The sequence below is a fragment of the Pectinophora gossypiella genome, chromosome 14 (assembly GCF_024362695.1).
Source record: "Pectinophora gossypiella chromosome 14, ilPecGoss1.1, whole genome shotgun sequence".
Lineage (NCBI taxonomy): Eukaryota > Metazoa > Arthropoda > Insecta > Lepidoptera > Gelechiidae > Pectinophora > Pectinophora gossypiella.
The window spans coordinates 8,860,668-8,887,892 of NC_065417.1; the positions used below are offsets into that span (position 1 = coordinate 8,860,668).

Below are 27,225 nucleotides of genomic sequence, written 5' to 3' on the forward strand. Positions count from 1 at the left end.
TTTTTCCCTTCAAAACGTAGAACTTAATAACGGCCCGAACTTCAGTTTTTTCCATTTTTCAAACGTAATTAGCAAATAAAAATCAATCGTCGCATAAAAGTAAACTTTTTGGCGCCAATGAAATAAAATTTTGCATGTAAGCTTACTAAAGATTTAAAAATAGAACGGTATATATTTTATTCCATTTTAGTTTTAAAAAGTTTTTCATTTCGGATACTTATCAATCAGCCCTCGTATAGGCTGCTTATGTTAAGCCGCTAAGGAGTAACAAGGAGTACTCAAGGAGTAGTGGAGGAGTAGCAGGAAGGGGATGGGGGGTAGATGAGGAGTAGTAATGAGTGGAGTGGGAATGCTCTCGCTCGCATTTACGCGTTAGGTGGCACACAATAAGAAAGAGATTTTTGTATAGTGTCCGGGGTGTACATATGTACATGCAAATTATCTATGTAGTTTGCTTAACATCTAATGAGGGACTTTCTAGGCTACCTTCACCAAAAACAGTATGTAGTTGTATAGCTTTAACGTGATAATTACTCATTTTCTCATGACTTGGGTACTTACATAATTGTTCCAAAATACAATGTAATAGCAGCAGCATACATAAAAAAATTGTTGTTTGACATTTGGATTAATACATTAGGTTTAGAATTATATTGCTACTTATACAATACAATACAATACAATACAATACAATACAATACAATACAATACAATACAATACAATACAATACAATACAATACAATACAATACAATACAATACAATACAATACAATACAATACAATACAATACAATACAATACAATACAATACAATACAATACAATACAATACAATACAATACAATACAATACAATACAATACAATACAATACAATACAATACAAATACACTTTATTGCACCAAACTAAAAATAAATAATTACAAAAAGTCTCTTAATTAAGTACATGGCAAATGGCGGCCTTATCGCTTAAAGCGATTTCTTCCAGGCAACCATAAGGTGAGGTAAAATGTAAAAAATAATAATTGAAAGATACTTATATTGGTTCGATTTATTTTAAACAGAATAATAGTTGGTAAAAAATGTGGAAATAAAAAGACTAAGATAAAAGATCCATAATATGTCAGTTATGCATTAAATTAGAAGGTTAAACGAAAGAAAATCTGTACAGCTCCATCTATATTGTTTTTGAGAACAATAATCTGGAAGGTTCCTCATTGATTACAATCGTTGGACAAGTTGTATTGAGTTGTAACTCGATTTCGAGAATATTATATCTACTTACTCTGCGATACTTACAGTAATTTTCTCGCAAAGCAATTATCGTTCACATAAGCTCAATCGTCTCTTACACTCTATTTGTTCGTTATAATAGGTATTAATTTTCTTGGTGAAGCGTAGATTCTGTTATAGACATTTTAATTGTTAATCTCACAGGCAATTTACAGTCCACAGTTAATTAATTGGCTTCCTCTCCTTAAAATCTTGAGCCCGATTGATCATTCCGTTGGGAATCTTCCTAAATTAAATTATAAAATTCGTGACGCACGTTTTCTTCAGATCGCGACCTCGAAAGTTATTCTTTAGAGATATCTCCTTACTTTAATAGAATTTGTTGGTTCCTAATTCGGGAAATTTATTGTTTACCGAGATCACTCGGAATTATTTTATAAATAGCGCATATACCCTATGAAATTACATGAACAAATATAAAAAAAAACATACAGGGTGTTAGTGACATCGTAACGAAAACTTTGAGGGATAATTCAGGCCATGATTCTGAGTTGATATCAAGTGGAATTTTCCATCGCCAAAGTATAGAATAGAAAATAATTGGAAAATATAAAAAAGTTGCAAATTTTGCGACAGAAATCATCTCCCTTAGTATTCGTTACGATGTCACTAACATCCCGTATGTTTGTTATATTTGTTCATGAATTTTCATAAGTATTTGTATGTCTATCTATAGCATTATACACTGCATGTCTCCTTTTCATGTCGGTCAGCTGGAAGAAATCTCTTTCTCACAGATACCTTTACCTGTACCGTCTGTTTTCTTTGTCTGTTCTATTGTGTAAAAATAAGTAAATAACTAGAAGATGTGCAAATGTGTGTAAATAGATGAATAAGAACTGGGCCAAGTGTATGTAGTACAAGCACCTGTAGTGTCTCCATCATCAGCCCATTAACGTCCCCACTGCTGGGGCACGGGCCTTCCCTATGGATGGATAGGGAGATCGGGCCTTAAACCATCACGCGGGCTCAGTGCGAATTGATGGTTATTAACAACTGTTAATGCAGCTGGGACCAACGGCTTAACGTGCCTTCCGAAGCACGGAGGAGCTCGAGATGAAAACTTTTTTTTGAGGTCACCCATCCTGTGACTGGCCTTTGCGAAGGTGGTTAACTTCAACAATCGCAGACCGAGCGCGTTGACCGCTGCGCCACCGAGCTCCTCCTTTAGTGTCTACGAGATTTTAATTGGAATTTCGCAATCTCTGAAAACTTTATAATGTTCTAATCTTTATACATACTAATATTATAAATGCGCAAGTGTATGTGTGTACCTGTCTGCTTTTTCGTCCGTCTTTCATGGCAAAACGGGGCGACGAATAGACGTGATTTTTAAAGTGGAAATAGTTGAAACGATAGAGAGTGACATAGGCTATTTTTTGTTTCTTTCTAATCCCCCTTTCCCTAAAATGGGGGGGGGGGGGGGGTGGAAGTTTGTATGGAACATTTCGCAATTTTCAAGGTAGAAAGCCAAAAAAGGTATGCGGTCTAGATTGCTATGCCTTCAAAGACGGGGTGGTTTTTTTATGGGACTTTTCGCAGTTTTCAAGGTCGGTACCTAAAAATTGGTACATTAAACGCGAGCAAAGCCGCGGGCAAAAGCTAGTGTGAATACAAATCTCCTTTGAATACTTATTTAGAGTACTATTACTAACCTATTGAAACCTCGCGTAGCAATATAGTAATCAAGAGCAAGAAACATTTTGGGCGTTGAATTTACAAGGACACTTATTAAGAACATTGTTACAAACTCAGTACTTTGTAATTTACCTAAAACCAAACAACTGCAGCTAAAATTTTCATCAACAGTAACAATTACTAAGAAAATTATTATTAACAGGAGACACTAAATGACCTTGCGGTTTCGTAGTAAGGGCGGAGTGTAGGTGCCCGAAATTAATTTCGGGGAAATTAGGTGTAAAGGCGAATGAGCTGTCAACCTGATGACGTCAATGCTATCTGCCGGCGGCGGCGGATCCAGTAGCTACTCGGACATTTTAAAACTTCAATATCTTTGAAGCTGTTATCAACTAACGGCCTCCATGGTCCAGTGGTTGAATGTTAGGCAATTTGGAGGTTTTGAATCCCGGGTTTGAATTCCGATGGGACGTATCAGAAAAAAACACTTTGTATTCCTTAGTTTGGTTAAGACACTGCTGGCTGATCACTGGATTATCCGAAGGTAAGATGATCGGAGGACATGTTGAGCAGTCGGTCCCGACTATTTTATGTGTCTAGTAAGTATGTGGTAGTTACATGAGCCACGTCAGGAGCCTTATATTGACCTAATAACCAACGCAAGTCGGTAACCTCACCAACCCTGGTGTCCGGGTTATTAATGAAGCACAGGGTAGTAATGTAAACAGAGCGCTAACCCCATCCTGAGTCGTAACTTGCTTAACTATTACCTCGTAACTTCATTTTAAAAATTAGTTTAAGAATGCAATTACAAAGTCCGCCACCTAACTAACTAGCCTTTTGGAATGCTTCCATACGAAAGAAAATGAACGTTAAAAGCATTTTGCAGTAATGGCTTATTTTGCGACTGCTACCGAGCTAGACCGAATTAAACCAAATTAAAACTTAATCTTACACACATGAGCTCGTTACCGTAAAAAATAAAGTAGGCAATAAAGAAAAATGTAATAAATGTTATATAAATGCGTCATTTTACTTTTTTTTGTACAAATTCCAAATTAATTTCGTGTTTTGACGTTTGGAAAAAGTAACTGATTTGATAAGTTGGAAACAGAAGTCAATTTTAGACAGACATTTAAACAACCCTTCTAAGATTTTACATTGGGCTATACAATTTAGTTGACAGCATACGTCAAATAGGTTGCTTATCAGCGGTTACTCATCATTCACTTACTCATTTTAAAATTAACAGCAATCAAGCTTGCTTTTTAAGAAAATTACAGCTTTTTATAACTTAATAAAATAAAGATGGTGTGTACAGTCATGAGCAATATCATGTACCCACTTTAGAAGCCTGTCGCACTATCGTATTTGACATTTAATGAGATTTACAGTTTAATTTGTCAAAAAAGTTAATGTGACATGGTTTTCCTAATATAATAAACCTAAAGAATCAACACCTATGTCATTTACATAAAAACATGATAGATAACTAAGTACTAACTAAAATAATCATTGTTATAAACAACAGACTCCGCAAACTAACTAATGATTTCAAAGGGTCTACGGAATGATAAAGTCACGTTATTTTGTGAATATTTTAGTCCAGTCAACAAATCGCCAAAAAGGGGTATAGAGTGCGTGGGACCTTTAAGCAATTGGTTCAGAAATGTGTTCAAGGTGTTTCGGGAGGTAATAAGTACTTAAAAGTCCCCGCCTCGAGGTGTGCCAAAATGGAAGAACTCCTTCTTCACACAAAGGTATAATTTTGGGTGCGTCCTAGAAAAAGAAGTTCTGCTACTAAATCATCTCCCTAGCATTATCCCGTTTTTCATAGGGTCCGCTTACCTAACCTGGAGATTTTACAGGTCCGGTTTTTTACAGAAGCGACTGCCTGTCTGACCTTCCAATCTGCGACCTAATCAGCCCAATACAGATTAGGTCACAATCCTCCGAAACGCATTTCTTGGGAATGTGGGTTTCCTCACAATGTTTTTCTTCATCGCTGAGCACGTGATAATCATTTACGATCCAAACATGAATTCAAAAGAAATAATTGTCAATCATTGGTTTAGGTCTGTGCTAGATTCGAACCTGCGACCTCAAAGTGAGAGGCAAGTGTTCTACCACGGCTCTCAAGTTCTGCTATGTCCCTATAAGACAACTGCAGCCACTATTGATGCGAAGTCCTGAGATAGATTTAATAGACCTTATGGTCAAACAAAGGTCTCAGGAGAAAGAGGTTACTTGTGTCACTGCCCACTGGGATTACAGGCGTGAGTTCATGTATGTATGTGTATGATGTTCCTATACATTTTTATGAATTCTCATCAGATTTCGTGGTACACGTTCCGGAAAAGTGACAATAATAGAATGTATAAATTAAGCCCTTTTATTTTCAATTTCAAATAATGTTATTAGCCTGCGAGTCTTAATAGCCAGAGCGTAAATTGTGAAGCTTTTCAGTTCGTCCATTATGTTTTTAGTGCAGTAATTTATGAGTCCGTTATAGGATTGGCAAATGCATTCGAGGGCAAAAACTATTTCTAGTTCGTTAATAAAATATAAAATATATAACATCAACGTATATTATATTTTAATTCAAAGCTATTTCTAAGTAACTGAAGGCGTATTCATATCAGGTCACGGCGCCGTGAACGTGGAAATCGACGGTGCTGGCGACGTGGCCCGGAGCGCAAGATGTCAACGTAAATTTCCACGTTACAACGCGACGTGGACATGTCGAGTTATTTAGGCAATGGCATGCGGCATCTAACATCAGAAAAAGTATATCTGAGTGTAATGTCAGTATGCATATTGTCTTGAATTAAAAATTAAGACCTAGTTCATAATTTTTCTTGGATCGATATTAGCATGTGCGTTGCTTTACAAAAAATGTTTTTAGTAAGAATGCATTTAGGTACGAAGTTTCACTCTGTAAAGATATACTGTAACGCTTCAAATAATTTAGTTTCATACAAAAATGGTGTTGATTTGCCTTTTTTGCCCGTAGCATAACCCGCTTGATACAACTAGAGTGTCATAGGAAATCGATGTCCCATGGCACTACCGGGTAATCTAAAATTTTATTTTAAGTTATATCTGTCATTTTCTTATCCGCTGAAAAAGAAAGGGACGGGCAATCGACAGGCTTAAAATTTATGGCACACGGCAATTCTAGGCAGAAATTTAAAAAGCCCTTCCAAATTTTCATGTTGGACAATAACCCGACATGATTAAGCTAACAGCACACGTCAAATGGGTTGCATATGAGCGAGATGCCTATTTTATTCGCCCGGGTTATTCATTCATTTTAAAATTAACAGTTGTCAATCATCCGTCCCTTTCCTTTTCGGCGGATAAGAAAATGATAGGTATAACTTAAAATAAAATTAGGATGTGTCTGCAGGAATCGGGACAATTGTATTTAAATAAGCATCATCATCATCAATTTAAGAGCCACGCTCTTGTCGGTGTAGCATTTCCCATTCCAGTCTATCAAAGGCCAATTCCTTGACTTCCCTATAAGACACGACGTTAACCTTTTCTTTAACCTGTTCCATGTAAGCTCTTCTTGGTCTTCCCCTTCCTCGTTTTTTTCTAGCTTTCCTTCTATTATGTGTTTAATAAATTCGTCGTGTCTTATTGGTTTGGTAAATAAGCACTTACCCGAAAATATGCATAACGCTAAAATAAAGAAGGCTTGCTGCAACAATCTTCGCGAGGGTGTATTTAAATTTTGGAGGTTTCACCAGCTGCTCCGACCCTGTGTTTTCTAAAGTCGAGAGAAATAATGAAGCACATTCCGTTCTCAGTTAATGAGTTGTCAAACGTCTTCACTGCTCGCTCTCAGCGAGTTTATATAGCCCAACTGCATAATTACTGAACTTTATTGTCCTAGCAGATTAAACTACGTACGTGTAATTCAGAGGCAGTTTTAAGACCTTTAGAGGATGTGAAAAGTAATAGTACAACAGAACAGAAGCTCACGACTATATCCCGATTGGGGTAGTCAGAGGTATATTCATCGCAAGATGAACTAAGTGCTTTTCTGTTAGACCAACGCGATAGGTGATGAGCCGTATGGCGGGCTATACAGGTTGTGAGAAGCTGCAGTAGTTTTAGGCGGATGAGACGTTCGTTATGTAATAATTGACAATTCAAAGTGTAACTATGTTACCTACTGAATAAAGAGATATTTTTGAATTTGAATTTTAATATAATGGTCGAACCAATTGTGTTACTGAAAACTACATTTAAGATAAATTAATTACTCACTGGTGCAAGTCCAGTATCGGGGTTTAAACCGGCGTTTCCTGTTTCAGAAACACAAGAAGAAAGCGACAGGACCACAGTGATTATTTAATAATATTAGATCTTAGTAAATAGAACTATATTGAAATACACACTATATATATTATATATTAACTTACGCCCGTAATTCCTAACAGGGTAGCCGAAGCGTTAAGTAAAATAGCTTGCAGCCACTTTTGATATTAAGTCCTCCTTAACACTTTCAAGGACAGGACGTCTAATGACGTTCCGATTCCAACGTCATACTCTCATACTACCTATTATGGACCATCAATGACCCATGGTCTTTGTCCGTGAAAGGGTAAAAATCAGCTGAAGGGGTTCTATGTAAGTAAGTATTATATTAATTCAAAATAAGAATAGCTCTGATACTGTCCAACCTACGATCGAAGAGGAACAGGAAGGAGATGAAGTATTTTATTAGCTCCCATTGAAGCAGAATAAGTTAGTAAAATGAGTAAGTGAATATAAAATGGACACCCAAATATAAATCACTTGTCAGGGAGACGATTCTACTCGTAAATAAATTTGTATTGTATAGAAAATTATTCTATGAAATGAAAATTTGCAACCGGACGCCCGTGTAATAAATTTCATGCTCTCATAATTCCGTGGCATGATTTACAGCATGATTTTCAGCGACACAAACCGGTTTTTGTTCAGTATGCCAATTACAAAATGGTTAAAAAATAAAATGACAAAAAAGTTGTAGTGGGAAAAGAGGATTCAATGTGTTTTAAGTGGGTACTTAATTATGTAAGTTATTACTTACTTCATCATCATCGGTGGGCGTCATACGGCTGATGATTACTTACTTAATTAAAGTTATTACTTACATAAGTAAGTTATCACTTACATAATTAAAGTTATTACTTACATAAGTAAGTTATTACTTACATAATTAAAGGCGACAATAATTGTGTTTTGTGCTCAGTAAAGTATATCTTATAATTATTATGACAGGTAGATAACGCTACTCACTGATCCAGTACACGGGTTTTTCAGTGTCAAGTCGTGGATCCAGATGCATATGGACGCACGTACACCCTCACACACATAAACACACACACACACACATTCACTCAGGGATCCTTCAATACATTTATGCTATTAGTAGAACTCTGGGCATAGAATAAGTAATAATACTAACTACGTATAGAATGGTAACTCTCCGCTCCCCACAAGCGACTGAGCTACGTTTACCTCACCTCCCTCGGTCTTACTTTCGCGGCGTCAGACGTCACACACAGATGAGGGAGTACGATAACGTCAACGTGTAGTTTCTGTGTATAACGAGGTGTTTTGTATGAAATGTCCAGGGTGCGCTATGGGTCCGCACTATATGACCACAAATACAAGAATGGGTAAGTGGGAATAATAACTAAACGAACCAAGACATCAATAGACAAGGCAGTTTCGTATTTTTAAACTTATATCTACGAATGTGATATTGCAGAGAGTAGTAACGTGTCAAAATAATACGATTAAATACATTACGTACAAACAACTGGTGAAACGAGCAACTGGCATGTGCAATTTGCAGGGTAATGCAGCACAACGTATCTAATAGCTATTTTCCAGTAAACGACCGTTCAGTTGTAACTGTAGCCCTGAGCTTTATACTGTTTGCACGCGTAGTTGAGTAAATACTTACCTCAAAATAACTGCGGTCGTGAAACGGAACGAGCTCAAATAAAAGTTCGAAAACCGCTCGCAAATGAAGCCGGAGCGAAGAATAGTTTTCAAAGGAATATTTTGCTTTGTCCCGCTTGCTATTTCCGATATTTTCAATCGTCCCGCTTAAAGTTTAATGGTTTGTGCGGCAGATCGATTGCAGCGCCAATATATTTTTATTTTCAGTAGAAATTTACAGTTCGTTTGCTCCTGGCCACGGGTTGAATCATAAAAAGAAGCAAACAAGTTCTGTCAGAATATCGGCAGAAGTTTGGATCGCGTAACTATTGTTACTTTATGCTCGATGTTCAATCGTCCGGGAAAGTAAATAGACTTGAAATGTACGCCTTCGGAAGGTAAAGTTAAAGCCAAAGTTAAAGTTCTTGGTTGCTAGTTAAGTTATATTTTTCTCCAACTTTGTTATCGGCAATTATTAATATTGTTGTATACGTATACTAAGTATTCTTTTCCTGTTGCGCGCTGTCAATCATTAGATTAATTTTCGTAAGTACTCTATTTAGATAGTTATGAAGATAGTTATCACCAATAACAAGATAACAGTACAACAACAAAAATAATATATTATGAATCAAAATATTACGTTTTTAAAACTGAAACATGCCTACGGAAAAATTACACTCCAAAAAGTATAAAACAAGTATATTTTTCTGAAATTCTTCCGAATAGTGGTTTTTAGGTGATAAGTGTGGTTATATGCCAATTTGCCTGTCCTAAAAGTTTGCTTACCGTGGCAAACGACCACGGCTATCAAGTAAACATCACTGAGTATTCGGAAGAATTTCATAGAAATATAAGTATTTTTTTTTTAATTTTATTTATTTTAATTTTATTTTATTTTTAGCCGTTGGTCTCGGCTGCATTAGCAGTCGTTAATAACCACCAATGGGTACTGGGCCCGCGCCGCGTGGTGGTTTAAGGCCTGATCCATCCATCCATAGGGAAGTCCCGTGCCCCCAGCAGTGGGGACGTTAATGGGCTGATGATGATGACGATGATAAGTATTTTCTTGTTTTATACTTTTTAGAGCGTGAGACTTGCGTAGGCGGGTTTTTATTATTTTTTTAAATAAAAATTGAAATAATAAATAAATTCTAATAAAATAAAACAAATCCACCTAGGGAAGAATTTGAGGAATATTATGTCACATAATATACATACATACATGAGTAAATAATATATAAAAACAGATTTATTAACATTTGACACAATGATCGATATCCATGGCGTATCATTAATAACGGTAGATACTCACATCGATCAATCAATGGCCATTATCAATTATAACAATTCGAGTTTATCATTTTGGTATCCCACAAAATGATGGCTGTTATATTAAGCCACATAACTGTGTAATTTCGGTTTTAGAGGTGTGGACATGAAGATAATGGCTTTGTCCGGCCAAGTAGATAATGCCCTCTGCGGAAAAACTACAATAAGTCACGTGAAAATATAAAAAAGAAGAGAATGGAGTACTATTGTTTATTACTGTTTTAACAGTAATTCTCAGTAATCTTCAGGTTAGGTAAGCGAACCCTGTGAAAAACGGGATAATACTAGGGGGCTGACTGTTTTAACAGTAATTAGTCTTATTTTATCAAACTTTTACGTTCAGTATGTAATTCTGGGAAAAATAGGACAGTGATTTCCCTCTTGATTTCCGGAGTACTCTGTATGACGCGGGAAACAAGAAACATTTATTGAGAAGCTCTGTAGGTACATCATGCAGGTGTCAAACATTATGAAATTGTCTCAACAGCATGTCCATGTCGGACGTACAATATTACAAATAATGTCAGTATTAAGCATCAAGGAATTAAGTAAGTACCTAATAATTAGGCACATTATAAACATTTGTCAATTTTAATATCATCCCGACATCGATCGGGGTCGGGATTTTCTCCTACGACAGTAGCATGGAGAATGTTACACTGACAAGTGGCTCTTAAATTCATCAATCTTAAATTCAGTCAAGTGTTCAAACAGCTGGTAAATATCAAGATATCAATTCAAACTCTAAAACATACAATTTAACAAAGATTAATAAAATATCAATTTATTTTTAGCCAAAGAAAAACGTCTGGTCACGATAAACACAGACCTTTATATTTGGTTTTAAAAATAGCAAAGGTATCTGTGACAAAACTAAATATTGTGGAGACATAACAAACCAATCTAACAGGAAACTATAGGTTATCAAAACAATAACAAGAGATAAAGTAATTCATTCTAGATTTATTTCTCGTTATCTTTGCTTTGATGGAATTGCCCTTAGCAAAGAACGAGATGCAGCGTAGGAAAAATAGAAAATAACTTCATTTTCTGCTCTGAGGAAAATAATACAAAGGTTCAATAATAAATAACAACTTTTATTCCGTTAATTGTGCCAAACCACTAATATTATTACTTTTAAGCAGTTGTTAAAGGCATTTTGTATTTCGATGTTGAATTCTGTCATAGAAATATTAAGCTTTCCGTCTACTAGACAGCCAGGCTTATTCTTTGTTTCCATTCCCACTGGTGTGTTCCTTGTGGTCGTCGTTTTGAAGCAAAATTAAACTTTCACTGCCTGCCGGAGTATCTAGTAAAGGCAAATTCTCTACTTCACCTGAAATACATTGAATATTAGTTATTAACTATACAAAATTGTTCAAAAATAATATTCTTTAATTATTATTATTTATTATTTTAGTGCTCAAATTGAAACTGTTTGATCTCATTAAGGATTTTGAAACGTTTTAAGCAGCGATTTGGTATTAAATACTCATTATTTTATTTGTTTAAAAATTTGCCACCAAATTATTAGAGTATGAAGAAATAAGTGGTACTAAAGATGAACAACAAAGTAAAATGAGGTAACCATATATTATATAATTAATTTATACTTAGTCATTTGTTATGTTTTTAAAGTAATTCTAAGGTGGAATTTGATGAGTGTTAGGTTTGTGAAATGATCATTCATATACTGAATAAATATGTATTTTATAAGGATAATACAATAAGCTAAAAGGTACTACATTTCAGTCTATTTTCTAAACTTAACACTAGACTAGACCCGCATTTTTGCTATTTTCTAAAAGCAAAGCGTTTCGCCCTATTTAGCAACGAATAAATGGAAGGCTATTTGGCGCAAAGATTTTTTTATATAAGTTTTTATAAGCAATTCTAAATATACTGTATATTACGTATGCCATGTGTGCGTAATCATTTTTCAAAGGAGGATGCCAGAAATTGCATGGTACCTGGTCTACCCCATAACATGACATAAAAAAAACATTATTACATTTTATGTACATAATTTTTAAAAAATTACGTGGCAAACAATTCATTACAAAACTACGCACTTACGAACCGTACAGTGTTAGTAACATCGTAACGTAAATTTTGTCGATATTAAAAGTATAAAATTAAAAATATATTTCTTAAATGCACAAAAAAAAAAACATGAATTTTGCGACGGAAAATTTCACTTGATATTACTTCAAAATCATGGTCTGGATCATCACCATCAGTATTCGTTACGACGCTTCTAACATCCTGTATGAAGCTCGTCCTTGGTAGCAAAACCACGTGTGACCACATCATGAATTGTGGGATCGTTGCGACGTATAATAGGAGGTGACTCTCCAAAGCGACGTGTATATCATAACTACATGCCACACAGTGCATTGAAGCCATACAACGAGCAACGAGCCAGTAATGTCGCGGTGTGTCCTCTCTGAAGGTCATTATCTTACTAGGGCATCATGGTGTCGCCACCAACGAAATGTATGCAGTTGAAAATTGGTGCCTTGTTGGTTGCGCAACCACCGAAAAGACAGCAGTTTCAAACGATTATACAACTGCAAACATAAAGCGATTCAGGTTGCGACATCACGGTGGTCTAGTCAGATAGAGCCTTAACACGTCTCTGTTGATAAGATAGACCAGTATAAAACATTCTCCTTTTTACAATTTACGTTCCTCCCGTTTAAGCGAAGCCTTACGACCTCCGGGGTACATCATTATATAGATTCCGTCAAAAGCAGGAATCTTCTTTCCTGGCCAAGAGTTTCTTGCACTGGACCAAAGTCTCGAAGCTCTTTTCGGTAAAGTATCAGTTCGGTTAGGCTCAGGACTTTTTGAGGTCTCCTTGAGTTGTTGAACAGTCACGTTTTCAAGGACGTTGATGGATGTGGTGGATGATAGCAATGGTGAAGCGGGAACGGACCCGTCTGTACCTACAAGAGTTTTGTCTGTTGTCTTGTTTATGGTTATGACAAAACTAATTCTAGAAACATCTATAAATAATTCGTTTACTATGTAATTTACTATTCATATTTAAGTACTATAAGTAAAATAAAATAACAAGAGAGGAGTAGTGGTAGTAGTTAGCAATTAAGATGTTAAAAAATATTTAGGATATAGAAAGTAGATATATATTATGAATTAAATAATGTAGTATGTTAATGATTTAAGGTACAATACATGTTAGGAGCAATAATATAATGAACATCATCATCAAAATGAAGTGAATCAGTAAACACTCGTAACTAACAAACTGATAATGAATATAGGAAACAAACTTACCGATTCTGACAGTGAAGTTCATGGACTCCGTTTCATCAAGCATGGAGAATACATTTTCTACGGGAATGTAAACATTTTGTGTATGCTCGAGGAAGTCTGCGTCTTTCTCACACTTACAAGGACGCCTGAAAAAGAACATAATATTTTAATGAAATATTTATCACTATCGATATTGGGTACTAATAATGACGATAGACTTTTATTGCTAACAAGTGGCAAACTAAATTCAAAGTTTTTTTTAATCTATATAAAAAAACCTATATATATAAAAGCAAAAGGTCACTGACCGACTCACTCATGACGAAATCTTAAAAACTACAAGTGCGAGGAGTCTCAAATTTTGCACCGGGGTTTTAGTTTAGGACGTAGGTGCTCATTAAGACGGGATTTTATGAAATTCAACCCTTGAAATTCTATAGTTTTAATAGTAGGCTTTCATCTGAACGAAGTCGCGGGTAACTGCTAGTATTTTATAAAATGATTATTTGATAGAAGTAAAACGAAAAATGGTTGACTCTCATTGTACATTTTCATCTAGCTATACACTATAGCCCCCTTCATTAGGATTAGCCCACGGAGCACCGCAGTTTCCAGGGTGTGGCCGCTGTAGGTACCATACAGATACGAGGAGCCACTAATGAAGAGATTTATGCATTTTCATCTAAATAGGTTTGGCGGTTTAAGTGTGAAAAGGTAACAGAATGCCAGACAGAGTTTTTATCCCATTTATAATGTTATAGTATAGATACTTGCCTGTACACAATCCTTTTGCTCGGCGAATTTGGAAGGAAGAGATCCACTTCAAAATAGAATCTCTCCGCATGTTCGTCGTTAACTAAAACCGTCCACATCATCCTGCCTGGAACAACGGTTTTCGCATTTTAGCTAGCGTTCCACAGGTGAGGCAAAACTTACTTTAACATGTTTAGGAACATACAGTTTAAGCCTTTAAGGTATTTATTCTGAAATATGTTCGTATATTCGGCAGGGCTTAGTTTTAGTAACTTATATAAAGCTGTTAGGTACGAAAAATGTTTGATGAGTTGTAGCCGTAGTTACTGCTGAAATAATTAAACATAATTCGAAAGTCAAACAGTTGTACTCACCTCCTCTTTTATCGTAAATCTGGTAGACATTGAACACTTTATCGAAGCACCTCAGCAAGAAGTAGTTGAGGACAGGTTCGGTCCGCTTGGCATCCCATTTGTCTTTCACCGTGATGAAGGGGAGCTCCGTCACTCTGGTCTTGTGGTCTGTGAAGCAGTGGTCCATCCACTCTCCAGCTCGCCCCTCCCATTTGCACTCGCCTGGGAACAGAGGGAGTAAGTCTTTTTAGGTATTGTAATACCTGTGCACGCACAAAAGTCTATGATGCAAGAACACACACAGAAGCGGACGACTTTAGTCCCAACTGGAGTAGTCGGAGAGATAAAACCAAGTCCTCACTCCTCACCAAGCTTTCTGTTAGACCAACGTGATAAGTGGTGAGTCATAAAGCTATCCGTAAAGCCATCCATGTTGGAATATGGCGGACACTTAGCATGATGGGAAGATAACAGATGGACTAAGGTGGTCTTGGAATGCGGGCCAAGAGATGGTAGTTATAAGATTTCTCGATAGGCCACCAGGCCAGGCCAGGAGATTATGAAGAATATAGAAAAGTAAGGGACACTTGTATAGTGAAAGAATGGTATAAAAGAAAGACGGGTTATTCCCAGTATTGGATGGATTCAGACCGAGATGACGAGTATTCTACCTGCTATAGTTACGTTAGTACAGAGCAAAATGTTTTCCTAAATATAGACTTCTTTTTAAAAGTGACATTTCTTGCATATTTTATATTTGTCTAGACGGCTTGCCGACTGTCCCACCAGGCTAGTTGGCCATTACTATTCGTAGAACCACTTGCCACTTGTTTTGTTGAACGTGAAATATATTTATTTTTGCTTTAACAGATCCAGTGGTCTGAAGAGGCCTGGATAGCTTTGTAAGGATTTTAATGTTCTTTCCGACAAGATAATATACAGTTAAACTAGTTTAGGAGCCAAGGCCTTATTTATAATTGTTACTTGTTTGTTGTACTAAATAAACTTTCTTTCTTTCTTATAATTCAAGAATTTCAATACCAACTATGGTTACTTTTATGCTCACTATTAGAGGTTCTTTAATTATTAATACTATGAGTACTTTCACGTTATTAATTATGAGTAAGTACTACTGACATGGGCTTAATTGCAGGAGGCATTTACATAGTCGTGGGTCATATTCGTGTACTCCAATGGAAACGCAGACCCACGTCGACAGCGATGAGCTATGTAACCGCTTATTCCATCAAGCCACGCATGTATCAATGACCTCTCCATGTAACCTCTCATGAAGCCTCACCATGCGTTGCAGTGGACACTACCACTTACATTTTCTTACAAAGCGAAGCTTAAGGGTGCCTTTCCACCAGAGATGTGCTATGCAGCTATGTTGCGAAGATGTATAAGCTGCGCTACGAAACTATGCGACTCTTTCCACCAATACTAAGCTATGTAGCTGTGCGAGGAAGGTGTGCTGCGAAGATACGCCTCCGCAAAGTAGCTGTGTAGGCATACTGTGCTCGGAACATAGCTAAAGTACGCATCCACAGCACGCATCCATAGCACGCATCCATAGTACACATCTACATATAGCACGCATCCTTCCATATAAAAACATATCTTAGTTCAATCCGTTTCCACCGATGCTATGCTATGTGCACCAATGAATATGATTGGTGGATATCAAACGCATCCGTCGCATCGTAGCATAGCACATCTCTGGTGGAAAGGCACCCTACTAGTAAGTAAGTAAAATCTTTATTTCCTCTACAAAAAAAAAACACATGGATACAGTGTGTGTGTGTGTGTGTGTGTGTGTGTGTGCGTGTGTGCGTGCGTGTGTGCGTGTGCGTTTGTGCGTCTCACTTCTATTTAATTATGTCTAATAGATTCTACTACACGTGCGTAGAAATAACGTTGGTGACGAAAATCAATCTTATATATCAAGGGTCAACCAGTATACTCACTTTTGTAGAGTAATAATACTTAAAATCAATGAATTTTGTACTTTTATCGTAAAATTTAATAACAATCTTTAGTGGAAATAAACAAATATAAGTACGTTTATTAAAATCTTTCACTAGCTGAACTAGTCGTATATTCCTGGCAAAAAAATTAAAGCCAGTATTAAGTTTTCAACCCGAAACTGCTGGTATAAAACTCGAAGCCAGCTCAAACATATTTCATGTTCTCAAGAAACATAAAAGTCTTTTCCATTTAAAGCAGAGAGTAACATGTTCATAGCATGCGATGTATATGAATGTGTGAAAATACGAGCGTAGACGGTGCCCCACCGAGTGATTTGTCTTTCAGAAGATAATGGCTCGGGACTGCTTACTATTTTGTGTCATCACCAGGCGGCGCCACAACAATGTGCTGCCGAATGAGAAAACTAAGGTTCCGTCTTGTAATATTTAGGTTGAGATATACGGAGTAAAGATACATATACACAGTTACGTAGTACATAATTATGTATTATAAAAACTACAACAACTTATAAACAAAAAACACAACTTATAAATACTATAAACAACGACCTCCGTGGTCCAGTGGTTGAGCGTTGGGCTCACGATCCGGAGGCCCCGGGTACGATTACCGGTGGGGACATATCACAAAAATTACTTTGTGGTCCCTAGTTTGGTTAGGACATTAAGGCTGATCACCTGATTGTCCAAAAAGTAAGATGATCCGTGCTTCGGAAGGCACAATAAGCTGTTGGTCCCGGTTACTACTTACTAATGTAAGTAAGTAGTCGTTATATGAGCCATGTAAGGGGGCCTTTAGCGGCTTAATAGTAACCCTGTCAGGGTTGATAAGGTTGGTACTCCAGTTCACAACCCACAGGATAGAAGAAGATAAACCCTGCACCTTATATAACTTCGTCGTTGTATTACATTTTGTTACTTATTTAATTCAAGGAGGAAATTTAAAGGCTACGTTCTTTAAAAACAATGTAGATGGCGCTGTACCGATTTTCCTTCGTTTAACATTTCTAATTTCATGGATAACAGACATATGCATCTTTTATCTTTGTTTTTGGTTATAAATGATGATCCTTTTATTACACCCAGACAGACTTACATTATAATAATAATCAGAATTATGATGAATATTCTGATCAAAAAGAGGAAATCGGTGGCGCAGCGGTTAACGCGCTCGGTCTGCGATTGTTGAAGTTAATCGACTTTCGCAAAGGCCGGTCATAGGATGGGTGACCACAGAAAAAAAAATCATCTCGAGCTTCTCCGTGTTTCGGAAGGCACGTTAAGTCGTTGGTCCCGGCTGCATTAGCAGTCGTTAATAACCACCAATCCGCACTGGGCCCGCGTGGTGTTTCAAGGCCCGATCTCCCTATCCATCCATAGGGAAGGCCCGTGCCCCAGCAGTGGGGAAGTTAATGGGCTGGTGATGATTCTGATCAATATAAAGAGAAGCAATATAGGTAGCTACATAATGTGATTCAAATATCAAGTAACAATTAATTTTATATATGCTTCTGCCACTACATTGTATTTTGGAATAATTATGTACCAGAGTAATGAGAAAATTAATAATATATTATTAATTTTTTTTTTTTTTTTTATTATTGATTGGTAATTGTCACGTTAGAGCTATAGAACGCCATATTTATTGTTTTTGGTGAACGTAGCCTGGAAAGTAGCTCATTACAATTTGTTATTATGTTCGATACGGAACGAAAGAAACTCGGCCTGGGTAGCGAATTTTTGAAGAAAGTTTTATAATTCTTGAAGTTATTTCAGAAGATTGCTGGTTTTTGAGGTAGGATTGAATTTTACAATGAAGGTTAAAATTTTAAATTTATGGTAGAGTCGATGAAAATATCGACTGAGAAAGTATCTGAGATTTTGTTTTTTGACGTGACTTATTGTAGATTTGCCGCAGATAGCATTAACTACTTGGCCGGACAAATGGGGAGCGCTGAAGGCTCTCACCCGGTACAACGTTTAAGACAACATGCCTGAGGGTGCCCAGTTGGGCGCGAACCTCGGCTCAGGGCGTCGTCTGATATGTGAAAGAATTAATCGACCCTAGTGGGTTGATAGCGATAAACGCTGAATGAGGGAAATCGTCGACCACGCCGGCGGGGTCGGTATCGGGGTCCTGAAGTGTTTGGTGTCGCGAGCTGACTGGCTGCCTCTATGGCTAGAGTAATCGGGTAGTCGGGATCGTATACTACGTCCTTCGGACGCCGATACTTTTCAGTACCGTCCCTAAGCGAAATGTATTCGGAAGCCAGGCAAACTACCAGGGGATTTGGGTTGTGCGGAGCAGAATCTAAAAAACGTTTTGAAGCTAATTTGAGCCATTGGGCAATGGTTGGCAGACCTAGGTCAATGTGCAGATTTTCATTGCGAAGGAAACCGTAAACTAAGTCTATCAACCTTTGGTACATTTTTGAAAGGTATGGCATCTTGTGCCCTAAACTAAGTACCACTTTTTAACAATTTAGTAAGATAGGTCTTAAGGTAATAGTATAGTGTGAGAGAATGACACAAAGAGAAAATTAAAATAAGCTTACCATAGACTCTAGCCATGAAGCAGTTGATGATGCGGTACTGGCAGTGAGCAGTATGCTTCTCAAGGATCGGCAGGGTGGCATGTTTGGGACACCCGTCATTGGTGCATGGGAATAGAACCTTATTTGCTAGAGACTCCAGCACCACCGAGCGGATGAGCGCGAACTCTTTCTGGGAAGACACAAAAGTTTAATTATAGGCTTTGTTCATATAAAGTAACACCGACGCAATCAAGCTGGAGGTTAGAAAAGTCTGTTTTCTTTGTATGTTCCTTGTGTCTGTTTTATTACGTACTTAAATAGTATATACAAACTACAAGTCACTATATTGAAAACAATTGTATCAAAAAATAAAATCAAAATTTAAAGATAACGAACAAGGTCTTTTCAAATATTGTAAGGTGATGCCGGTTTTTAGTAAAGTTAATATGGCTATAATACTTGACAAGTTTAAAAACATTGAAATGCTAACCAAGACCAGTAGATCAAGTCGCTTGCGTCAACTATCTTATTTACCGATGTACCAACTACCGAAATATAATAATGTGTATGGCATGAGGAAGTGGGAATACTTACTACCAGATATTTTAAACAAATTGCCTAGTGGGATACACACAGACATGTGTGTAGGAACTAAACAATGTAAAATAGAATTATCTGGGCGCATGTTAAACTATGTAGTACATACCTACCAATTAAGTATAGCGAGTTAAGCGCATTCATTCCCTCCTCGCATAAACCTGTACGGCTTTTCTGTTTAGAGGAGCGTCTTATTTTATTTATAAGGATTTAATTGTTTTTTTGATATTGAATAAATAAAAAAAAATTATGTACAAATAAATAAAAAATAAAGCAGCTGACGATAGTCGCAGCGAGGTTGTCTATTATGCGTTCTTTTTACCCGACTTCGGCGAAGCAAAAAGGCGGGTTATGTGTTTGACCACTATGTATATTATTATTATTTATTTATTTTATTAAATCTTAATACTAAAAATACAATTATCAATGCCCTGCAAAACTGTTTAAACAGTTTGTCTGCAGGAAAGAGTCTCTACAATAATATGAACTTATATCTAATAGTCAATTAATTAATAACATACAATAAGTTAGCTAGGACACGAGTCTAGAAGGTGTTGTTTAAGTAATTTTTTATATTTACTTTTATTTGGTTCTAGACGGATGTTCTCAGGCAAACTATTAAGCAAATAGGGAAGTCTCTTTTTTAGAGTTCTATTTAGTTTTTGTTTTTTATATGTATATGTGTATGCACTTCTGTTCCAACCTAACTTTTAAACCACCTGTCAGAATTTAACAAATGAGATGTCACTAGAAGCGTCTTGATTTTTCAGTGGTTATAGGCTATGTGACGTTACGCTAAATTCAATGTGGCGCCCTTTAGAGCACATAAACTGAGGACGAAAAAAATTTTTTTTCCAATGATAGTATGATAGATATCAAATAAAAGGGCTTAATTTGCACGTATCATAGTTATTACTCATTACATATTACATTTATACAATGCTTTTATTTGCATGTTTCCTTGTATTTACTCGATAATTATGGTGAATTGATAACATGACTGCTCAGACATGTTCCGGGTAGGTTTTACCTCCAAAATATCGTTATCTTAATAAACAAGCCCACAAAATAATATAAATAAAACTATAACTTCAAAAACCGACCGTGATATTTCCGTAGTCAGGTATTAAATGTTTTTACATTTTTATTTTTATGTTATAATTACATGTTTTATTTTAGTAAATAAATAATAATGTAATGTTTTATTTTAGTGTTTACTTGTTTTGTTTTATTTTTGTGAATAATTTTATTAGGGACTGTTGCCTATTTTTAAAGGTATTTTTTTCAAAATTAACCTATTTTAGTTTTGACATTAAAGTAGTGCCGTCTTTTATTTACGATATGAGCAAGAAAAAGTTAGAGCTATTTTAGTTCTGTCAAATTTAGGTAAAAATATGTGGTTGCTCGAATCGACACCATTGTAATAGTCCAGAGTGTGAAGTACAATAATTGTTCTTACCGTGTGCGACCGAGACAGAAAATCCGCGCGCGCTCCCATACTCCTTAACGGCTTACGGCTTAGATAGACTAAAGAGGCCTCTATCGGGGCGGGGCGTTGAGGTAGGCATATTTATTAGCACGCAAATTATGCTACCGCTTTTAATAAATAAACCTGCGTTCCATTATATCGAAGTTCTCGCTAATTATTTCCGATATGTTTATCTTCAAAAAGTAATAATATAGTTATATGACGCCCGCATACCAGAAATCGGTTCACAACAATGATTAGATAATCGCCAATATAATAATCTAAATACTTACTACGAATCGAAGTCTGTAACACAATTTATTTAGTCAATTCGATCAATAGAATATAATATATTTTACAAAATAAAAATAAAAACAAAATGAAAACTCATAATCAGAAACATACGTACTTAACACAATTAAAAACAACATTACAATGTGTTTCTATGTTTACTTCCAGGAAATATTTACGGAAGTTCAAATAATGACATTGTAATTTATTATATTATTATTATTTCATAATTAATGGACATTTAAATTAACTATTTTATTTTACTATTTGCATGTTATAATTCAAATAACTAAAATTGTAGACCAAAATGCGAATAAATGTTTATGAATTACGAATATTAAAACTTTATTTAATGGATATTCTATGGTTACAAGATGGTCTATAAAACTAACACGTTGACAACGTATACGAATTTATGTCTTCCTCTATGTGACTATAAAGACTATTTATACTTCTAGACGCTTTTTAATTTATGTGTTTTTAAGTATTAAGTTATCCATCCAAGTCACATTCGATTTTAAATTATTATGTTCATATCTGTCGCAATCTTTTCTGTATTCTTACTGCTATTATTGTGTAAACGATTTTATTGTATAAGTACAGTATCGATCTACATATTTTTATAAATGGCAGAAATATTGGACATCTTTCTTTTATTTAATAGCTGGTGTCTTTAGCTCAGTTTTCAAACTTTTTGGGATACCAGCTATAATAATTATGTCTTTCAACTTTACCAATATTGTCATAATTATATTTAAGGCTTTATAGTACAAATAAAGATATTAATATTATTTAACCAACATTTTGCATCATTCACCCAGAGGTATTTTATCCTTCAACTATATTTGAAACACCTTTAGACAAGCTGTAACTTCAGAGAAAGTAGTTTCAGAGTTTGTCTGTTTTGTGTGTAATCAACTTGCCTTTGTTTTTATCTATGTGCAATAAACTATTAAATAACAACATAAATAACTTATATACGTCCCTAGCTAGGCACAGGCCTCCCCTCAATCAACCAAAGGGGTATGGAGCATACTCTATCACGCTGCTCCGTTGCGAGTAACTATTAAATAAAATAAAAAATCATACTAATTCATATTCATGCCTTTAGCGGCTCAATAGTAACCCTGACACCAGGGTTGATGGGATTGGTAATCCACCTCACAACCCACACGATAGAAGAAAAAGAGGAATAAAATAATTGGTAACTGAAATTTTACATTAGGTTTTATTTTTATTCCAAAAACTCAGCTTACCTGGCACACATGACATTGGTAACTCTTCTCATAACAGATTCCGCAGATGCTATGTCCGTCCACACACAGGTGGATCGGCGGCTTCATGTACTTGTTGCATTTGGTGCACGTCAGCTCCTTGATCAGACCCGAGTAGTGGTCTGTCTCCAAGAGCGTATTTAAAACTACTGAGGAGAGAAAATAACTATTAGAAATATAAACTTCAAAACCATGCCGCATTGATTTACTTGGCAGACTGGAACAAAGTACAAATAAATGTCAAATATGTTGATGTGACAGGGTTCTAAATTGCACAATTTACACGTAATCATTAGCAATCGTCGGAAATACCTAAGTCGTTAAGTTCATCATGATATCTTTACGAAAGACATGCTGCCGTATGCTCGGTATTGATATTATTTGATATCTGTGACCAGCAGTGAGATGTATATAGGCGTTGATATTTATGTTGGTCTGCGTATATACAGGGTGTTAGTGATATCGTAACGAAATTTGAGGGGGATGATTCAGACCCTGATTCTGAGTTAATATCAAGTGGAATTTTCCTTCGCAAAATTTATGTTTATTTTTTAGTTTTTTTTTTCTTTTTAATTATTTTCTGTTCCATACTTTTCCGACGGAAAATTCCACTTGACATCAACTCAAAATCATGGTCTGAACCATCCCTTAAAGTTTTAGTTACAATGTCCCTGACACCCTGTATTTGGAAGTACCAGAAATTGTCGATTGATTTAGATGTGTCTGTTGTAACCATAATGCATAAAATAATTAAATATTTTAAGGGGAAATATATAGTATGCAATAAGATTCCCTTTGACATTCAGAATTTACCTTTGAACAGATTTAAGACAGTAATTAAACAGAAATTTTGTAATGAAGGTTATTAATATTATTTATTATCTAGAAAACATGAATGCATGGGATTAACTGTCTGGGAACTGATATTAGGCAGCCAAATTACTAAATTGTATAACAATATTTTATATTAATTTTTAAAACACCATCTCCCTAGATGGTGCGGGATGGTACAGGGCCCTCCCTGTGCCGAGGTTTTCCTTGCAGCTTCTTTTCCCCGGTTATACAGGTTGTGAGAAGCTGCAGTAGTTTTAGACGGATGAGACGTTCGTTATGTAAAAATGTCGTTTCAAAGTGTAACTATGTTATCTACTGAATAAAGATATTTTTGAATTTGAGATCGAGATATAGTCACTCGATTAAGATCCTATCATAGACCCTATATTTAAGATTAGTCGATTACGATGCATCAGTTATTTTTGGTAGCATATTTTATAATGGACTTATTTTTTTTGTATATTTATATTTTAGGAAACAATTTATATTACTACACAGGTCAAGACAATACACGTAATAATCATAACAATGCTTAGAACGGAACGTATCGGTAAAAATTCGATATAGAAATTCATTATTCAGTCTTCACAGAGTGGGTAATTTTCCCATTAAGGAAAAGTTAGATACTTGAGTGTAATGTACCACGTCGTTTCTCGCCCGATACTGCTGAAACTTTATCTACCGCTAGAAACCTTATCGAGGTCTAATACGGACTTGACATACTTTTAAAACATCGATACCCCGTTTTATCTTCAGCGTTGATTGAATTAATATCCTGTACAAAATGAATTAAGAATCACCTGAATAAACAAAAATGTTGAAGGCAAATACTAAAAGAATAAGTACTTAATTTATTTATAACTACATTTGACTTTGAACTGAGGAAAGACAGTTTTAAAAGTAAGTCTTTTGTAGAAAAATATTTACCTAGTTCCTTTCGTGTGTAAAGTGGCTGAATAAACTTCAGGGTTCCGTTTTAGACTTACTATGGTTGAAAAAAAAAACTTTGAACAGCTAAACATAACAGCACGTTTAAACACTGGAAGGGAACAACTAAATTTGTAGAACAGCGTCATGAAGCCGTCAATCACGGGGGAGCAAACAAATTATTTCGTATTATGCACTCAATACATAGTGTTAATAGCTTCCTAGCTCGAAGTGTGTACTCGGCTCGGCAGGGAGTAAACACCTAGCTTCCATATCGACTGTAACCAAACAGCAATGTAGCACAACCCAAGGGAGCCAAGAAGGAAATGTGACGGAATATTGATCGCAATTCCAATGCAGTTGAATTTGAATAGGCACATTGCGGAGGTTCAAGCCACAAGGTTGATTTCACTGTTACTGACATCGCTGTTATTTTAGGTACCGCCCGAACAGCTGTCTCTGTACCAAGGACTGATGTTAAAAGTTCAGGAACACTAATGAAAACTAATTAGTTTGACATTACAATCTACCGCAGATTTTTAAGCGACCAGCATCAAAAATGCCAAAAAATACACAAGTAAACACAGTAACACAGCACCCATAATTAGCACCAAAATCCAGTATAGCTAAACTAATAATACACTAACTCTTCTTTCCCGTCGGCGAAGATGTCGACGACATAACGAAAATAAACTTTAGTCGCTCTCCAACGTAACTAGACCACGTCAAACACTGTTATACACTTGGTAAACACTTCCCAATTCGCACTGGTATACAGATTACAGAACAAGTGATTAGAGTGTAATCGTAGAGCCATTTTGAGTGATAAGGTAGCTGTATCGGACGTGATTGTGGTAAGCGCGACTGTTGGCGACTCTAGTTCGTCTATATTTATGCGACAAGGTCGCGACGAAGGGCCGTCAGTGCGCACCGTCTGACCACTTGCGCTTACTCTACCATCTGCTAATACTGAATATTTTACAGCGACATATTTTACATTCCACCGGATTGCGACTCGAGTGGCATTTGTAAAATGAGTGAAGCAAACGAACTTCCTGCTCTGTATTTAAATTTAAAAAGCGTTTTTGTTGCGCAGATTATAGTGGCATTAACGCAAAGATTTGCTTACATATCCCGTGGGAATAAAATGTCATATAATTGTTTTTAACTTTGTCTGCGAAGTTTGAATGTCACTTTATAATATATTTATTTGAATGAAACATTATATTTAGTTGCAGATTGGAAAATTATGGTTTGCCCGTACTTTGGCTCACACATTATGTTATGATATGAAAATGATGTTTAGAAAGAGCTATTTATTTTTTATTTTTTTGTACTTACATTTGGATGATGACGATACGTCTTCACCCATTGTAATTAGTACGGTATGAAATCACGAACTATTTTTTTTTTATAAAACTTATCAATTAGTTAATAAGATACGAGGATAAGATTGGTTGATTATAGATAAATAAAATATTTGTTCCTTTAATGTTATCTCAACTTATGGATAAAAATACGCTATTGTCGTTTCGAAATAAATATATACTATATATATATAGGTAAGTGACCGCATGGGAATACCTATTTAGGTCGAGCTTTTGCACGCTTCAAAAAGCACGTTAAGAAATTTGTTTCTTAAATAAGACCTGGAATGTTCGATAAAGGTAAATAATGTAGGTATTCTTATATTTTCTTCTAGGGTTTTGTCGATATGTGCCAGTTGTGGTTGTCACGTGCCAGCTAATCTATTTATTTAATAGTTCTTTGTACACAGGACAAGAAAATGAAACAAAAATTGATACACAATACATATCTACTGTCGATTTTTCACTTTTAGTCCAGTAGCCCTGAAAATATAATTCGTAACTGTTTTTTTTATAAAAACTGGATGACAAAAATGTAAAATCATCACTCTGTGTTAGGAACTCTCAGTGTAGTAGACATTTTAATAAATACGGGTAAATGTCTAAAAAAGTGACATTTTAATTTCGCAATCAGCAAGTCATTTGTTGCATTGGATGGAAGACTAGAGTAACATTAACGCGATGTGCGTCAAGTATGCCGACTCATTTCCCTGATTTTCGTAATTTCGTACACAGCCATATTTCGAACTAAACTACAGTTTATATCGTGTTTATAATATGCAGTTTGGATCAAAAGCGACTACAAGTTGTTTATTTTGTTCTGCGCGCCTCATTTTTCTCGGTTTCGGATTACGGGCGTGAGTTCACATAAATATGGCTGTGTATGAAATTACGAAAATCAGGGAAATGAGTCAGTATATTTGATGCAAAATTACTTCGTTAATTTTACTCCAGTTCTCCATCTAATGACTTTTTTCTATTTAATTTATTTAAGAATTTTAACCAAGAAATACGTAATAATAAGTCCGACATTTTACAACGTTTTTCTATGACGTCACAGTGTGCTTTTTAATACAATTTCTTTAGTAATTTCGTGTTTTGACGTTTAGTAAAAGTAACTTATGTGACTAGTTGGAAACTAGCCTATTACACGAATCAGCATCAGAAACAAAAAGCTATCCGAAGGTAGAAAAAAAATAAATTAATGACAGTCCGAAGACTAGCCAGGCGTATATTTATTCGGCGGGTATCATGTATTCGGCGTGTGGTATGATAGAACTTGTTGCTCTATAGATAGGTATTTCAGAAAATGTCGCATTGTTTTTACGTAAATTGTATTAGTTATCAGGTGATTACTTAC

At 35.8% G+C, this 27,225-nt stretch overlaps 1 protein-coding gene across 6 annotated transcripts; it reads right to left on the bottom strand.

Moving 5' to 3' along the window:
- Nucleotides 1-11,282: 11,282 nt before the first annotated feature.
- Nucleotides 11,283-25,937, bottom strand: LOC126372876 (E3 ubiquitin-protein ligase siah-1-like). 6 transcript variants are annotated; one of them, XM_050018805.1, is made up of 7 exons: nucleotides 25,146-25,460; nucleotides 22,720-22,886; nucleotides 19,129-19,297; nucleotides 14,610-14,810; nucleotides 14,257-14,362; nucleotides 13,504-13,628; nucleotides 11,283-11,542 (listed from the first exon to the last, which is right to left on the bottom strand). In XM_050018805.1, exons 1-7 carry the CDS (start codon nucleotides 25,177-25,179, stop codon nucleotides 11,430-11,432), a joined length of 915 nt encoding a protein of 304 aa, XP_049874762.1. In that variant the 5' UTR covers nucleotides 25,180-25,460; the 3' UTR covers nucleotides 11,283-11,429. The 6 variants fall into 6 exon arrangements, with proteins under 6 accessions (XP_049874762.1, XP_049874758.1, XP_049874759.1 ...); XM_050018801.1 differs by lacking the exons at nucleotides 11,283-11,542; nucleotides 25,146-25,460 and adding exons at nucleotides 11,898-13,154; nucleotides 25,840-25,937; XM_050018802.1 differs by lacking the exon at nucleotides 11,283-11,542 and adding an exon at nucleotides 11,898-13,154 and having other exon boundaries at nucleotides 22,720-22,883; nucleotides 25,146-25,471.
- Between the last annotated feature and the right edge of the window lie 1,288 nt (nucleotides 25,938-27,225).